Genomic DNA, 18,644 nt, shown 5'->3' on the forward strand with positions numbered 1-18,644 from the left:
TTAATAATACTTTGTTCTGTTGCAGTGCAACTTTCTAAAAATTTTCTGATGTTCCATAGAAACACTGCTCCAAAAGCAGTGCTAGGTACATGGTACTGCTTTATAGCACTGGATTTTAATACTTTTGAAGACAAAGTAAAAGTAGTTCTGTAGTATATTTGCTGTACGTCACGTGCCTATAGATTATACTTTTTCAGTTAGAAATGTAAAGCAGATCTTGAACTTGAAAAAGATATTGGAGAAGATTTATCCATGTTCTATGAAAACATTAGGTATGTAAAAGCAGTGGGAAAGCATTTTTTTAAAAATCTCAAAACTCCTTTGGAACAGCTGGTTTATCATGTAATCCTTTCAGTCAGTTGTTTAAGTTGTGATTTTTATCTGGGAATTACTTCTTCACCTGAATTTAATGAACTAGAGAGGTGAAAATACCTTCATCTGTAAATTATTTAGATTTATTTGTGCTGTTGTTTCTGTACGTGGCTGTGTATATGAAGCAACCTGAGGTGCCGGTGATGTCACAAGAGTGGAATGCTTTGGGCATTCCCTAGGACATTATGACATTTTTATAGAGCTGCAGCTCTGGCCTCACCTCTGTAGCACTTCCTGCTGCAAATCAAAAAGTGTTCCCATGTAACTTGCACTGCATTGGCTTTTCAGCTGCTTCAGCTTATCTTACCTTATCTAAGGACAATAGAGCTCTTTGATGCTGCTGCTAATATGGGTTATTCTCTCAAAGTTCTTCTTGATAATTCTTCAGATTTAAAACAAATTTAAATACCTATTCTAGAAGTGAAATTTTGATAGTTTGCCTGTATTTTATGTGTACAGACTTTAATTCAAGAGGAGTAGACTTTACTAAATGCTACTGTCTGTCATTTGAAAGCAAACTTCAAACATACTGATGCTCTTTAGGGTAGTCTTGTAACACAAAGGGTGTAGTTATATGTAAAAATTACTGAATGAGAAAAAAGATCAACTTGAAACAAAATATGTCCCACAGTTATCTTGCTCATAATGAAGTCTGACAAAAATACATAAGGGAGTTAAAAATACCTGTTTTTATTGTAGATGGAAGTGAAAATGTGACAGGACTGGACCTCTCAGATTTTCCAGCACTAGCAGACAGAAACAGAAGGGAAGGAAGTGGCAATCCAACTCCATTAATAAACCCTTTAGCTGGAAGGGCACCCTATGGTAAGACCATACTTTTGAAAGCTCTTTGAATGAAATGAAATTTGCTTGATTCACCTGTCGCTGTTCATAAGACAATAGACAGTCTTTTCAAAAATGCCAGACAGGTGGGCTGCTAAGACTCATTTTAAAAATGAATAATTGATACCTGTGATTGGAGACTCCCTTCCATAAGTATTAGAACACATGTGTTTTAGTTTTACTGTCAGTAGGGATTGTTGGGGGTTTTGGTCTGTATTGTATGATTGCTCTGAGGCTGCTCACACTGGAAATTTCTTAGGCGATAGGTTTTATTCAAATTACATGTAGACAAGAGCTGTTGATGTCTGAGTAGCAAATTGCAGGAATAGTGTTTTATTAGTAGAGGTGTTACTGTGTAAAAAGTCATAAGCTCTAAATGTACTGTAAACTTTCACTGTTTGTTTGATAGTATTTGGTGTTGTACTGTTCAGTGTCACCCTTGTGATGAACATCAGATTTCAAAAAATAACCTGTAAGCATCAATTATTATCACTCAGATTCCAAGTGTGTGTCATATAATTCTTGCTGTACAGGTTAAAAAATAATAAAAGGAAAAACCTTTAGGTGGATACAAATCTTACTATTTGGGTCTTGAAAAAATTCAGGTAAGCTTAGTGTGAGGTACAAAACTTTCTTTTTGTTACTGCTTTAGTAGATTTTGTTACGCATGTTGCATCAGCTCTTGTGAAAAGTTGCTTTTATAACCCTAAGTTATTTTTGTGACACTTGTCAGATTTTGAACCAAAAATAACCTAGTGTTTTCTGACTATAAAACACTAGTGTTTTTCAGAGATAGGTCCAACTTCAGTTGGACAAAAGAGATACCACATTATCAAGAGAAAGGAGCCTCATGGATTTGGCATAACCAGGGCCCTCTGCATAAGGTAGCTGTCAGAAAGAGTTAAACAAGTTAAACTGAATTGTTAAACATGGGAAAAAAGTGACTTCCCCAGATAAAGACACTCAAAACCAAGCATGAATGGATACTTAGTACAGCTTGAGGCTTATGTAAGATTTTGTCCAACATAAAATGGCTTGGGTTGGAAGGAACCCTAAGGACAATCTAGTTCCAACTGTGGAAAAAGAAGACAGCATGTGAAAAATTGATAGAAGATAGGAGGGAGATCCACACAGATGTACTTCTAGCACAGAGCTTGAATTCAGTATTAAACAGCACTGCAGCATAAAAATATCTGTAATTGCTCTTTTGCTTACACCATTTCCCCGTTTTGGTGCTAGCATAGCTGTTTGCATGACTGCATGATAAACCATGAAATAAAGTTCTCTAAAGAGCTACCCTGAGCATCTGCTTAGTGCAGCAGATGTGTTTGGAGGTAGAAACAGTCAAAAAATGAAAATGTGAAATATTTTGGATGTTGTCTTCCAGCACAAAATGTAGAGAGCGCTTTTGGTTGTGGACAAGAAAGAGCAAGCTCAAAACAGAGCAGAGACCTACTTTCCTCATGCTTAATTATTCAGGAAAATTGTACTTCAAATAACTTTTAGATTGAATAAGAATATCCATTAAAGTTAATTCATTATCAATTTTATTCATTCAGTGGAAGAAATTGTAATAACTCTGGATGAAAAGGCTGAACAGCAGAAACAAGATTAACTCAATGTTGGTTTTTTTCCTTAAAGAAACTTTGATCTCTAATTCCAGAACACTGAAGAAAGTCATGTGTTGTCATCTACTGAACCATTTTAGTCCTATCCATCTACTTAGAATCTTCAAAAACCAGGACCTAGACTTCCTTCTGTCTTCTGTTCTTCTAGTGCAGTGTCTTTTGCAACCAAATCACTGTAATATGTCTCAGCAAAGTCTAATCACCCTTGGGTGTGTGGTGTGGTGGCTTGTTTGGTTTGGTTTGAACTGGCATTAAAAAAAGTACCTGTTCAGTTGTCAGAATCCATGTACCAATGACTGGGCTGCTGTTTTTTTAAGTTAGGTTCAGAGCACTGAGAGTTGCAGGCTAAATGTTTTCAGTTTTTGTACTGAAAGTAGGAGTCACTTTCATGTCACAGACAAGTATTTAGTTGTTAACATATTCTGCTGCAAGTTAGCTGGTTGTTCTTTGAGAATTTGTGCTCCTGGAGAGACTATGCAAAAAAATTCTTCATCCACTTAGGGGACGGAGAAAAAATGTATTATACTTCTAAAAGCAGTACATCCTTATCAGTGGATTTACCTAAATACAGCTTGAACAATGCCTGTAAAGATTATTTGATTATTTAGATGTGTGAAACAGGTGCAGTGGATGTGCCTATGAATTTAACCCAGAGTGTATCTCAGCTCACACTTAAATAAGAGGCTTTAGTCTAATATGTGTGGATGTTTTGAATGAATATGCTTTGTTTTGCTTTACCTGTTTCTTAAGTCATCGCTGTACAGCTTGCGCGTAATGAAAATGGACAGTAAGCAAGATCAGCAGAAGGAAAAGTTTTTACTTAGCAGTCATTTAATAATATTCTTGCTTTCATTTTGATGATAGTTGGGATGGTAACAAAACCAGCAAGTGAGCAGTCCCAGGACTTTTCAATACACAATGAAGATTTTCCAGCATTACCAGGCTCCAGCTACAAAGATCCAACATCGAGTAATGATGACAATAAATCTGTAAGCAAACCTTAAATCTTCTCTTTTTGTTATTATTCTTACATCTTTTTAAAATGGTCAGTGATTATATTTGTAATAAGAGATTTTCAATTTTGCCCTTCTAAATTAATGAGAGATTTTGTATAAGCAGCATTTAAAATGTAATTATGAAAATGGAATTTCTCAGTAAGGTTTTTGGTCTAAACAGTCACCCTGCTTGGATGAGTCAAAACTTACTTTTGAGAACTGCTAATATTTTTTAAGTTTACAATTTGTAATTTTATTTTCTGTCAGTTGTAGCTCATCTTTTTGCTACTGATGCCTCTCATCAGTAGTAGTAATCTACACATTGTAAGTTGTCCTGTCCTTTAAAATTTAAGTGGTACAATATCTCTTTGAGGTGAAATGCTTAATGGAGATGTGGAATCAGAGGGATACAAACTCTCTTAATAGAGAGCATTGATGACTATATTATAGCCTAGTGAGGTACATAATATCTTAAGTATTTGTATAATTATTGTGCATTAGATATACAGCTTAGAGCATAAGATTATGGGCTTTTCTTCATTGTTTACTCTGAAAAACTTGTAATAAAAAAATGCTATTTTATTCAAACAGTGAATAAAATGTGAATGGCAGAGGACACTTTACTACAGGATTTGACAAAATGTTCTAGTTTCTGATTGGTTTATTTCTTCTAACTGCAAAAAAATATGTTAATAACAGTGCCATAAATACTGGTAAATAAGTAGTAGACATGACTACAACAAACTCATGTAAGAACTAAAAAATGAACTGCTCAAAAAGAGAGGCATGAGAAGGTCTGGCCCCCAAGTGTCGTGGGCAGTTTTATCATGAGGAAAATGTTCTGATAGGATTAATACTGTGTGTAGTAAGGAGAGAGAGAGTAAATGTGGTTAATTGTATAACTGTAGACTTGTTATAAAGACTATGAAAGAGTTAGAAATTATACATATGGCAAATATATTTTGTCAGTAGATAGATTCCTGGAGCATAGTCTGGTTTCTTGCCAGACACAGTCCAGCATATTGTTTATATCAGACATAGTGTTTCTATGTCTTTCCTGATAGCTGCAAATGTGCCAATTGTATGTTGCTTGCACCTGAAATTGGCTTGAGTATTAAGTGTTACTGTGTCATGGAGTGTTATTCAGGAGCAGGACTATGGGGAATATCCATGATGTGGTGATCCAAAGGAACCTTTAGTCACAGGCACTTGGGATATTCACTGTGTGTTCCTACTTGAGTGTAAAAGAATTTATTCTTTTAGACTGCAGACTTTTAGCCTATGATTAGTAGTTCTTTATGACAGGTATACTTTGGATAATAGTTAAACAGGGCATAAGGTTTATCAACAGAACTCAGGGGCTTCAGCTTGATGCCATTTATTGAAGTGACTTGATGTACTGGCTTAGAGTGCTTGACTGAAAAGATAAGGTCAATAAGTATTTCCATTTTGGCTTTTTTTCATCATACCAACTCTGCAAATTATCTTTAATAGAATTTGAGTACATCAGGCAAAACATCATCCAGCACAGATGGGCCCAAGTTTCCTGGAGATAAAAGTTCAACTACGCAAAACAACAACCAGCAGAAAAAAGGGATCCAGGTGTTACCTGATGGTATGTGTCATTCCACCACTTTTTCTGCTTTAGAAGTTTTGACAGTCATTTAGATTACCTTGTTGATTCCACTTCCTACTTCTTAACAAGAGAATATTAATTTGTTCTTCTTTCCCAGGTCGGGTTACCAACATTCCTCAAGGGATGGTGACGGACCAGTTTGGAATGATTGGCTTGTTAACATTCATCAGGGCAGCAGAGACAGATCCAGGAATGGTACATCTTGCATTAGGCAGTGATTTAACAACACTAGGTCTCAATCTCAACTCTCCTGAGTAAGTTTCTAGGATTTAATCCTATCTTCACTTTTGGTTTCATTATGCTGTCATTCATAGTCTGTTAACTCGACTATTAAACCCACAAGCTGGTTTGCCAGATAAAATTTGAAAATGTAATGACAATAAAATAAAATTTTCATAACAAAGAGAATTGTGCTTCAGGGCAAGCTTTCAATAAACCTAGTGGCTTTGCTTATTCTCTTAACTTCTTTACGACTTTTTCCAAGGAATTGACAGTATATTGTTTATAAATGTAATGTATACGTTCCTTTTCTAATAATAATATTCCTTGGGGATATTTACACTTAACTCAAAGCAGTTTGTGGATAAATTAGATTTATATAGTGTGTAATGATGAACAGAGCACATGCAGTGTTGGGCTGCACTGAAGATTAGTTTAAATGAAAGTAGTTGATTTCCAGTGACGCAGTTCACCTAAATAGTCTAAATAGACACCTAAATAGTTTAGTCATCTAGGTTTGCTATAGAGGCAGTGGGGAGAAAAGTAGTTAGTGACTGCACGAATGCTAGACGAAGTGCTTTAGTCAGGGGAGATGAATAACCAGCCAACCCAGGGTGCCTTTCTTTTTACACTAATTACTGACGGAACTCCGATCAGTTTAGACAAAACTGGTGTCTTGGAGATGACTGCAGTTGTGAGAAAAAATTAATTTCTGGTGTTCTGACTTTCAGCTGAAAATCTCACACCTTTTTGTTTTATCACAGATTTATACAGTGTTAGCGTTATAGACAGAGTACTATATATATATTTTAAGGTTTGCACATAATATATTAAAAAAAACAAAGACCAGACAGGGTACACACATAGTTTCCATCTTTCATAAATTTATATGGAGCTGCGTGTAATCAGGGAAGCGTGATGAATGTGGATATCAAAGCACAGGAAAAATTGTTCCTTATTATTTGTAGTTAGGTTCTTAGATGGAGAGGATAGGAGCTAACATTTGATGCAGACAATTCCTAAACTATAAAGCTGGTTTTACTTCATGCTGCAGAAAAGCTTTGCAAACAGCCCATGCAGACCTTGGTGTCTGGCCTGCCATCTTTCCTTATGTTAAGTATTCTTCCCTTGCTCTGTGGATTGCTTGAAAAACTGAAACTATGTCACATATGAAAAGGCAAGTGTTTCTGTCCTGTGTGGTAGTTTGGTTGGTAAAAACACCTGTGTGACATAAAAACTTTGCACAACAAATGTTCTTTTAGAAACAAAATTTTAGAATTTTGTATATATTGCTAGTGGCTTAAATTTTCCCTTCTAATTCCTGTTTTGAAGAAGAGTAAAATCTTTACTGGTTAGTTTTAAAAAACAACCTGCCAGTACAAATTTTTCCTCCCCTTTAAAGTCATAGGCTAATAAATCAGAACCCACCAGGCTTGTGAACACTATTCCTAGTTAAGTTGAAACTCTGCATGATAACACTGGATACCTGAAAAAGGTTGGGACCTCTGGCACCTAACTTGAAGGAAAGATAGATTTAAAAGGAAATTTTGACCCTGTAGTTTCCCATGGCAGTTTAAATGCAACCTTGCTCTGCATATTAAAAAGAAAAATAATAAATGTAACTACTTTAGGAATGTTTCCTTTTATCTTCTCACCCCAGCTAGGGAATTGGTTGTGTGATATAGCTCTTAGGTTTGTGAAATTGGTTATGGAGGGGATGGTTGGTTGGTTGGTTTGGAGGTTAATTTTTATAAATTTGTTTTTCTTTTTTCTTCAGAAATCTTTATCCCAAATTTGCATCCCCATGGGCATCATCACCTTGTCGACCTCAAGACATAGGTAAGAGAAAAATAACAATTAAATTCAGTATTAATATTTGCAAATTATATTCATTTACATGTCTTAATAGTTACATCAATTCCGATTCTTTTTTAGACTTCCATGTTCCATCTGAATACTTAACTAACATTCACATTAGGGATAAGGTGAGTACATGTGTGTGGGTGTGTGTGCATTTTTTGTTCATTTATTACCAGTAATTTCCTAAATTTTCTTTCAGATAGATGTTCAAAATCAGTCCATTTTGTGCATGTCCTCAATCTTTCTAGAAGCAGTGTTCACAGGCTGATGGGGCACATCAAGCACCCATTATATCTTGCAAAAAAGAATGGGCATGCAAAAGAATAGCTAAAAAACACAACATGTTTTTAAGAGTTTGCCCTTTGTGTAAAGTTGAAGTTTTTTGTGATATAATTCAAATGGCAAATTAAATTGAGGTATTTCTTCTTGACAGAAGATCAGAATTGTGTTCTCATTTATCTGTTGCATTCCATATCTACATGAAAAGGGATTTTTTGAGATATGTTTTCTTTCAACTGTTGGAAGGGATCATTGAAAAATAGTGTAAGAAATTTTAGTAGTGTTACTTAATAGGCTGTGAAGGGTGCAAATTCATGCAGAAGTTTATTTTTGAAATAAAATGTGTAGATGGGAATACACAGATACCGGAGAAAATTCTGTCTTGCTGGTTTGTTACATCTGTATTTTTCTATTGTATCCTTTAACTTGGAAAGGTTAACTAAAATTGGAGAAAAATTGATTGTTTAATAATTATTACTCATGTTGTATAAGAATAGCCTTTCTTTCAACACACTTAGAATAGAAGGATGGAAGTTCTGGGTGTGTATTCTTATGTTATTTAAGTGGGGTAGTGTGTTTTAAAACATTTATCTATTGTGATTTTTCATCCTCATTTTCTTCAATCTTTTGCAGCTGGCTGCAATAAAACTTGGCCGATATGGAGAAGATCTCCTGTTTTATCTCTATTACATGAATGGAGGAGATGTATTACAGCTATTAGCAGCAGTAGAGCTGTACGTTGAAACTATTTTGTCAGTCTTATATGAGTTGATTATTGCAATAGTGAAATGGCAGGTGTTAAAAAAAAAACAAAACAAGTACCAGAACACCCAAACAAGTTAGACATTGAAAGCAGGAAGCTTAGTCAATCTTGAAGCGTAAAGCTTTTTTTAAAATACCTCCTCCAATCCTGGTGTCATTTTGTACAGAGTTTTTTGTATGAAGCACTGTGGAAAAAATGGCAGGTGCCAGTCATTACTGAATGTGTAACTTGCCTGTCATCGACCAAATAAGAACCAAGTAAATACTCATGAAAAGTGTTTGCTGTTAGAACCTACCAGACTTGAAGTTTCTTGTGTATTTTAGTTTGAGGTGTAATAACTGTATGGAAGAGGTGTGAAATCACAGGTTTAACCATGTCGTAGAAATTTTGTTTGGGATTTGAATGCATTGTGCAGTTCTGATTGAAACCTTTAAAGTTTCTTAAGTCAATTTCAGATAACTAACACTAAGAATTATTTTTCCTTTCTATTACAAATGAAAGATTTAACCGGGATTGGAGATACCACAAAGAAGAACGAGTATGGATCACGAGGGCACCCGGCATGGAGCCAACAATGAAAACCAATACGTACGAGAGGGGAACATATTACTTCTTTGACTGTCTTAACTGGAGGAAAGTAGCTAAGGTATCTCTTTTCCTTTGTGTAGATACTTTAAATACACTGTCAGCAGTGTATTTTTACAACAGCATGAGTAAGACACAAAAATCTTCACAAAAATCTCTGACTTTTTATTCTCCTATTTAGGTTCATTACCTTAATTTTTGATGTCTGAGAGAAAAAAGGTTGTCCAAAACACTGGCTCGCTTGTGGAAAATAAGGAGCTGTCTCTCTTATTTCCAGTTTTCTTTGGGAGGTAGAAGGGCATAGGACTTCTTTTAGGAGTTTTGTTAAGATTGAAAGCTCTTCCCACAGCATAGAGTTGAAGAACGGAAAGCATTATTTGGCATTTTAGAAATTTTACTTGCAAACATTTTATTACTTTGCTTTAGAAAATTAAATAGGATGTTACCACACCTCACTTAAGAATTTAAAATGGATGTTGGATGGGGGCAGGGAATGCTTTTTTGGTTTTTGGGTACAATTTCTCCTTAACCATACTTGGGAATTCCATGCTCTGTTGTTTGAAAATCAGAGTTCTTTGAAATAAATAACTTCTTCTAAGGAGGCATATTTCCATGATGCTTGTTTTCTATAGTGTAGACCAAGAGGCATTAAATAATCAGAAAGCTATAGCTTTTTCCCTCCCTAACTGCCATAATCTATTGGTCCCATTCTGTCCATTAATACTGTCAATAATGTTTTATGTCAGACGATCTGTAGATACTGTATCACACTCTTCTTTACAAAACAACAGATCAAATCAGATTAACCTTGAAGCCTTGAACTCAGTAGATGTGATTCCAGCATGTTGTAACTATATTTTGTGGTTCCACATGCTTAGGTATTTCACAGAATAAGAAATCTTTTCACCTGCAGCCCAACTTATGAATTGTTTGCTGAAAAGGCATTTCGTTTGGAGATTAGGGAACATTGCATGAAATAGTTACATGTCTTTTGATGTGTTTATAAACATCTGTTTTAAAGAGAATAAAGCTCAGTGTCCTCCTCTGTCTATACAGCCATTTGGCATCGAGACATTAACTAGATACATGATATTTTTATTTCCTCCCTCACTCCACCCAGTAATTTTGCATAGTTTGTGCAAAGTCACCTCAGGAATTAACATTCCAGTTACCCTGAAGGGTACAGGAGGTTCTTTAGTCCAAGTACACGTGTGACTCCTTACCTCTGCTGACTTTCTACTGCTGCAGGAAAACCCGGGAATCTGTAACTGACAGTTTTAATGGTGAGCCCTGCTTTTTTGGTTTTTCCTAAGTGCAAAGTAATTCCAAAGCTTCTAAACAAAAGCTCCGCTCCTCAAAAAGAAAACACAAACAAAAAGAAACTTTGTTTCTACTTGAATTACTAATTTACTGCACGGTATACTTCCTTAGGTTCCCCAAGATACGGTTTAAAGCTATTTTATTATTGCCTAAGATCATCAGAGGGGAAGTGATTATTTTTTGAAAGGATAGGTTTCTTTTCTGGAGTCAAATGAACATGTTCTGTTCATTTACGAGCAACAAGCCTCATGTAGTTTCACATATCAGTGGAATTGTGGTTTTAGCTTGTGTGCACACACAGCATTTGTTTTTGCTAGGAGGAAATGGTGCCTATCATATAAGAATAATAATAGTCCCTTCAGTGTCTCCTTTTTCTACCTGTGGTAAATGAATGCAGCTGCTATTTGATGCTTACCGTTACTTTTTAAGACAGTATTGTCTCTGTTTGGAATCCTGAGTATTATTCTGAAACTCAGGATCCAGTGCTTGAGTGATGTACACTCCATCCTCCTGTTGGGCATTCCTGAGATATGGAGAGACAGGAACACTACTGAATGTTTTTTTAGAAGATCTACATAGATTATCTTCTTTTTATTTCCATGCTGAAAGTAATTCTGCCAACCTACCTTTGGAAGCTACTGATAGCTAGTAAGAAGCAATAGTATCTTTTCTTCCAGGCTTGTGTATTCCACAATGTAAAAAATTGAACTGGAATATTATTTTGAAATTTTTATTTCTCTTTGAGCAGGCAAACTGAGCACTGGTCACAGGAAGCTAGAGAATAATTTTGGGGAAAACTGATATTTTTGTTGCATGGAAAATGAGTTGCATACTAGAATTAATTCTGTGACATTTTCACCTTTGATGAATAAATAAGAACTAAGTTGCATGTCATGTGATCTTAGCATTCCATGGTAATGTTACCTGTGGTATTAATTTCTGTAGTGAACATTTCCTCCGAGGAAGACTGATACAGACTCACCCTAACAAGAGCAGCAATATTTGGTACACTGTGTTACTTTGGATGCAAAGAAAAGTACAGCAAAGTAATTTTTTTTCTAACAATTGCAGAAGTAATTAATAAATATTTCAGGAAATCAGATTTGTAAGGAGCTGGAAAAGAAAGAATTGTGCTAAATTGCAATCTCTTATTATAACTGTTTCATTACTAGTGGGTGCTGGGAATATCAGTTCCTTAGAAGGCCGCAGTAATAATTGCTGCTGAGCAGTTTCACTAGTCCTTTATTGAAACTGGTGTACAGGAATACTTACTCATAAATTACTGTCTCATATGTGCATATTCAATTATTTTTCAAGGTGCTTTATAAGTTTGGTTCTTTTTCTAGTGTAGATGCTCAGATATAGGGCAGCACATACCCTAATGTGTTGTGCCTTGCAGACATAGTGTATTTTTTGTATTACGTATTTATTGTCCCTATTTTAAGCTACACTGCAGTATGAAATATTGCTGCACTGAAATACAGCAGTTTTCTGTAGATAGCACAACAAAATCTTAAAACTTACTTTTTTAAAAACATAAACCAGTTGTGGTTTGGTAGATTTAGTGTTCTGGATTGGTTTTAACAAAAGTAAAGAAGGCTTCTTTCAAGAAAAATCAAATCATTATCTTTTCTATTAAACTGTAGGCTCTACTTTTATATTCTTAATAGGTAATAGACTGAAGAAGGAAGTTCAGCTAGGTAGCAGAGTAATGAGAATTCCTAAACTATTAAGGGTAAAATTAATTCTGATTTGACACATGGTAGTAAAAGGTGAAAAAAATATGATTGATAAACTTCAAATTCACCTTAAAGGCAAAGTAAAAAGCAGAAAAATTCTGATTACACATGTTTGTTATATGGTTTTTCATCCTAGGGCATGTGGAAAGTATGCTGAGGTTAAAGACACTGATTTTTTATTTTTTATTTCACTGAAGCTTTGGCTATAGTTTGCTGCTGTTGAGGAGGCATGAGAGAGGAAAGGAAATACCTCTGACACCAAAAGTGCTTTCTATAATTGCACATTTACTGAAATCCTGACTTAAGTTGTCTGAAGTTAGCTGCTTGAATTTTCTTGTTACTTTTCAGTAAGGAGAATAAATTTAAGTACAAGATTATAAAACCTTTTTATATTGATGTTATAGTTCTAAAACATGGAATTCTTTATGGGAGAGAAAATTAAATTTTGAAGTGTTTATTTGCTTGTCAGGGTTGCTGTCTAGATGAAATTATTCCCTATCCTGTCAAGATCAGTATTAATTGAAATAGTTTCATAATTAGAAAGTTAAATTTATTATTCCAGTAAAGATGGAGCGTAGTATTTCAGCTCAGCCCCTAAAGTGGGTTTTGCATCCATCTTAGAGTCAGTATCAATGCTACTTTTAAGTTCCATTTGGAATTTCTAAGCTAGCCATGGAATTTCTACTCTCTGCTCTCATGGATTTACACAATCCAGAATATTTTGTCCTCAGGCCTATTCTGCTAACTTTTTTGTTTACTTTTACTCTATAACTGCTGTGGATCATCCTGAGCAATCCTTTCCTACCTTAAATATCCATGCCTGTTACTGTTTGTACATGTACAGACTGAGGTACCTTTGCTATCAAAGCAAGTTTTCAGGATGACATGAGAGGTGATTATTTTCTTTGCATAGAATTTATTTAGTGTTACACATGCTGTAAGTTTTTACACACATTCAGTATTCATTATTCCTGGTTAATAAAGGGTTTTTAAGTTTTAATCCTTCCCTCCATGTGGAAAAAGAAAGTAATTTAACACATCTATCAATAGATCAGTGAGATTTTTTACATTTTATTTATATCTGTTTATGGTAAATAACTCCACTGCTGCTGTTGACATCCTAAAACCACAGTGGCAAAAGCAAAAACACAAAGTATTTTCCCCTATGTAATAAATAATTGGCTTTTAGTTTCCAGAAATACTGGTCAATTAATTCATTTTTAAGTATTGTCAGACAGATCTTCAAGTGTTCCTACATGCTACTGAATATTGAATTTGAGCTTTACTGACACTGGGATGCAAATCAAGAAGGCTGTTTCAAGCCTGTTTATTTTAAGTCAATGACAGTTTGAAGTATGAGCTCACATACTTCTAGAGAAAATTTGGTAGGGAAGCATACTCCTTCAGAAGGAAGGACTTCCAGTTTGTGGGACACAAAAGATTGCTCAGCCCCCTGAGTATTTATTCCAGACACCTTTTTAGCAGCTTCCACTGCCAGTAGAAGCTGACAACAACCTTAGTTGTGTTGGAAAACCCTTTTTTAGGATGCTGATACTGTCTGGTTTCTGATACTGTATCTTACCAGTTTAATTAGCAATTTGCCATGGGTCATTTTGAAGGCGCTTCAGGGCTTGTGGAAGCTCAGTTAACTGATTGAAGCTGACCATAGATGGATAGTATCTGCAGGCCCATCCATAGTTATGTGCAAGAAAGAAACTTTGACAGCCATGAAGGGCAGAGAAAGCTTGAGTGGTGTCTTTTCTGTTATAAAATGACTGCAGAATTACTGGAGATCATGGAATCATAAAACTGTTTTGGTTGGAAGAAACATTAAAGACCATCTAGTTAAACCCCTGTACCATGGACAAGAACACCTTCCACTAGACCAGATTGCTCAAAGCCCCATCCAACCTGGTCTTAAACACTTCCAGGAATGGGGTAGCCACACCTTCTCTGGGTAGCCTGTTCCAGTGCCTCGCCACCCTCATAGTGAAGACTTTATTTCTAATACACAATCTAAGTGCTGTCCTTCTTCAGCTTAAAGCCACTCTCCTTGTCCTATGTCTTTGCAAAAAATCCCTCTCCACCCTTCCTTTAGGCCCCCTGAGATTCACCCAACCTAATCCAGCCTTTGACACCAAAGTACACATATGGGCTTGTACCACTTGATCTTGCTTCTTACCCAAGGGGGGGAGGTGCAGCATCTCTTCAGCCTTAGCATGTGTGTATCTGCCCAAAAAGAGAACATACAGTAACTGGCATGCAGTTTTTATAAGGAATGCCAGAAGCAATTCACTTGCATATATATATATATATATATATATATATATATATGACGTAAAAAAGCCCAAACAAACAAACATATCACCTAAATAAATTAAAAAAGATCCCCCAAAAACCAGCCAACCAAATAAACCCCAACAACAGCAACAAAATCCTTGATCGGAGTAGAGAGCTGGGAGCTAGAAATGAAGCAGATGTGCAACATTTCAGTGCAGATGGCTGTAACTTCACATCAGTTTTGCTAGGGTTTTCCAGCTTTAGGGACAGTATTCTCAGGGGAGTGCACAGTGCTTTGCATTTTCCTCTACTTTGTTTCCTTACCATGCTGAATGTTCTTTCTATGCTAAATGGACCTTGTTTTGCCTTGAAAGAAGAGCAGTGTAAGAGTTGCATTTCCTAGATTTTATTTCTGTTCTTGCATTAAGTTAGTACAGATTTACATGTACTGAAGTATTATACTATTTAATAACTTTAGAGAGTGTTCTAAAATAATCTCTTCATTGCTCATGTGTTTTCATCTCTGTGTGAAAGTAGTGGGCTAAGTTTGCTTTGCAGATACAGATGTTGTTCTGCTGAGGTTCTCCACCAAGTTAGACAAAATAATTTACTGAGCATGTCCAAAGTTGTTGTTGTTGAATTACCAAGAAGTACCCCTAAAAACAGTTCTGTAAATTCTGCTTACCCTGTTTCTTGAGTGAAGATTAAATAGCATGAGACACAGTTAAACTGCTGAAAGGTCTGAAGAATATAATGTTTCAGGTTTGGTGGGTCTGGGGTTTAAATATGACTATGAAATGTGGAGGAATATTTCAATAAATTTTGGCTTAAGTGGGTCTCAGTACTTTATACCTGGACATTTTCACAGAATCATTTAGGTTAGAAGAGACCTCTAATATCAAATCCAGCCTTTGACTGATCACCACCATGCTAAACAGACCTTAGCACTAAGTCCAGTTGTTTCTGGAACACCTCCCTCGTGTCCAACCTGAACCTCCCCTGGTGCATCATGAGCTATTTAGTCTGGTAGTGGAACACAAAAATATTCCCAAACTTTAGTTCATCCAGAATAAGCCTCTGTACTCCGTCTCCTTGAAAGACAGCTTTTGTTTATAATTCAGCTCATGCTGTGATTGCATTTATTTTTTAATTATTGTTTGTGTTTTGTGTATGTACATATATAAAGTTGTTTGAGTTGTAACGGGTTCTGAGAGTCATTTAGCATTCAAAAAATAGGAGAGTCTGCATGTTTTGGGTATAATGGCTTAGGATTGTTGTAATTTATACTTTTTTCTCCTTGAAATAGGGATTTCAAGATGGCAAAGTCATGTGGTTTTGCCTTAGGTTAAGTTAGTACTTGGTCTCCTCTGTATTTGTGCTTTTCAAATATGGCTGATAGACCAGGTGCTGACAGGTAAATGATGCATTGTTTTATTTGTGTTTGTCTTTTTTTCTTTTTTTAATTGTAGGAGTTCCACCTGGAATATGACAAATTAGAAGAAAGGCCTCATCTGCCATCAACCTTCAACTACAACCCTGCTCAGCAAGCCTTCTAAAGACTTCCCTTTTCTTGGGGTATGGCTGTCTCAGCACAATACTCAACATAACTGCAGAACTGATGTGGCTCAGGCATCCTGGTTTTAATTCCTTGAGGATCTGGCAATTGGCTCATGCGAAGGGTCACCATTTGAGGTCCTGCCTTACTAATTATGTGCTGCCCAACAACTAAATTTGTAATTGTTTTTCTTTAGTTTGAGCAGGGTCTGAATTTTTGTTTTTGATTTCTTTTTTGCCAGCAGACAAGCTTGGGTCTGTAAAGACAAGCGAGTACACTGACAAAAGTTTACCACTTAGTTTTCCAAAATGTAAAAACAAAAAAAAAGAAAAAAGACAAAAAATTAGACAACAAAATTTGCATTGTTCATTGTAGCACTATTGGTAATAAAAAATGTTTGTGCATTTTTATGTGAAGATCCTTCTCGTATTTCATTTGGAAAGATGAGCAAGGTTTGCTTCCTTCATTTTACTTCCCCTTCTGTCTTTGAAAGGCAGTTTTCGCCAAGCTTAATGCAAGAATATCTGACTGTTTAGAAGAAAGATATTGCCACAGTCTCTGGTTAGTTTCCAGGGTTGTGTATTACTGAGCTTCATCTTTCCAGAATGAGCAAAACACTGTCCAGTCTTTGTTACGATTTTGTAATAAATGTGTACATTTTTTTTAAATTTTTGGACATCACATGAATAAAGGTATGTATGTACGAATGTGTATATATTATATATATGACATCTATTTTGGAAAATGTTTGCCCTGCTGTACCTCATTTTTAGGAGGTGTGCATGGATGCAATATATGAAAACGGGACATTCTGGAACTGCTGGTCAGGGGACTACTTTGTCGCCCTGTGCACTAAAGGGCCAGATTTTCAGCAGCCAAGGACATCCATACCCAAGTGAATGTGATGGGACTTAAAGAAGTGAACTGAGACAATTCACTCTGGCTGTTTGAACAGCAGCGTTTCATAGGAAGAGAAAAAAAAAAGATCAATCTTGTATTTTCTGACCACATAAAGGCTTCTTCTCTTTGTAATAAAGTAGAAAAGCTCTCCTCACTGCAGTGTTGACTTTGATTTGAGATTGTGAAATTATTTCTTCAACAATGAAAAATGGAAAAAAAATTGAAGTATTAAAACTATCAAGCTGTACAGTGGTTAAAGACACTTGAAGAGTCTTTTTGCTGCTGACAAGTAAATTTATGAGAATTTCATATTCTTTTCCACAGTAAAGTTTCCACGGCTAAAAATTTTGGTTAACCTTGGTTTCAGAGCCCCTCTTTATAATAGCAAATAATTTTTAGAAAGGTGGGTGGGTACCATGTCAAATAATAGGAAGATGCTTCAAAAATTCATCACTTGGGAGAAGCTTGGGTTAGAGCTGATCACAGCTTAGTTCCATGTTGGTGTTTTCCCACTTAAAACAGAAATGCATTTCATTTGGTAATTGCTATTACTTGAACTTCCAGATGCAAATAAACATGAATATAGACTGGTTCTGAAAACTGTAACTGTTCTGAGCAGAGGAAGAAAAACCTGAACTGTTGGGATGGTTTTCTTCTTCTAGATATGATTGCCACTTCTCATTGAGTTGCATCTGGTGATGCTCTGGTGATGCAGATTGTTGAAAAATATCTGAAATTACTAAAGCAAGACATGTTAGTGAATCCTGGGATTTTTTTTTTCCATTTTGACCCATTTTACTATGTAGTGCAAAAGCAGCTTGTTTGCATGTATTGAATTATGCTTGGAAATTGGACCATTAGTAACCTTGCTGTGGTTCTGTATCAGGTGTATGGCAAATCTTAAATTCTGAACTTTTTTTAATATCTATTTTAAGATGGTAAACATAAAAATATTATTCTGTTGATTATTTTTTTTTCTATTATTAAAGCAAAGTTTTCCCAGCTTGAAAGAAGAGAATGGTTATAATCCATATAACTAACACAGCTGAAAAAGATTGTGGCTTGTTCTGTTTCCCAAACCAGAGCAGATTCAAACATATATTTGACAATCCAAATACAAATTTCTAAGTTTTCAGAATGTTAATTTTCCAACAGCATATTGTTCCCACTACAATTAATGTTACTTTTTTTTACTGTCAGGTTCATTATGACTTGGGTTTTTGGGTTGTTTTTTTGTTTGGGGCTTTTTGTTTGTTTGGTTGGTTTTGGTTTTGTTTTTTTTTTAAGGATTCCTGAAGTGATATTTCCTTCTTCAAATCGAATGTCATTATTTCTCATGTTCATGGAAATTAACAACATATGGTACAGGGAGCAAGATCAATTACATTAAAATACTAAATACCTATGACACTTCTAAAAACAAGCTGAAATTGGGAACCTAAGTTCTCCCAGAAAATACTTGATGATACAGTTGTATTCAACTGCCCAGTCTTTCAAAAATCTGAAATGCCTGAATCTGGGAAGCTTCTCACCAGTGAGCACAGAACTGGTGCTTTGCTCCTTCCAGGTGGAAGAACAGTCTGGCTCTCATTTATCAGTTAAATAAGCATGTATGGAGACTTTAAAATCTGTGACTTAATTTCATATTACATTGTGGGTTGAAGCAAGAG

The 18,644-nt window shown here is 35.6% G+C and overlaps 1 protein-coding gene across 6 annotated transcripts in view; it reads left to right on the forward strand.

The window, feature by feature from the left end:
• The window catches only part of CNOT2 (CCR4-NOT transcription complex subunit 2), an 85,889-nt gene extending 68,761 nt beyond the window's left edge, over nt 1-17,128 (forward strand). For all 6 annotated transcript variants that reach the window (XM_050985629.1, XM_030238224.2, XM_050985622.1 and 3 more), the window contains 9 exons: nt 1,072-1,197; nt 3,708-3,832; nt 5,333-5,453; nt 5,572-5,728; nt 7,471-7,532; nt 7,629-7,678; nt 8,466-8,566; nt 9,097-9,241; nt 15,989-17,128. In XM_050985629.1, coding sequence (XP_050841586.1) covers nt 1,072-1,197; nt 3,708-3,832; nt 5,333-5,453; nt 5,572-5,728; nt 7,471-7,532; nt 7,629-7,678; nt 8,466-8,566; nt 9,097-9,241; nt 15,989-16,075 — 974 coding nt within the window. In that variant the 3' untranslated portion in view covers nt 16,076-17,128. The remainder of the gene's footprint in view (nt 1-1,071; nt 1,198-3,707; nt 3,833-5,332; nt 5,454-5,571; nt 5,729-7,470; nt 7,533-7,628; nt 7,679-8,465; nt 8,567-9,096; nt 9,242-15,988) is intronic.
• Nucleotides 17,129-18,644: the final 1,516 nt, after the last annotated feature.

This window comes from Serinus canaria, chromosome 1A (genome assembly GCF_022539315.1).
Source record: "Serinus canaria isolate serCan28SL12 chromosome 1A, serCan2020, whole genome shotgun sequence".
NCBI classification, from domain to species: domain Eukaryota; kingdom Metazoa; phylum Chordata; class Aves; order Passeriformes; family Fringillidae; genus Serinus; species Serinus canaria.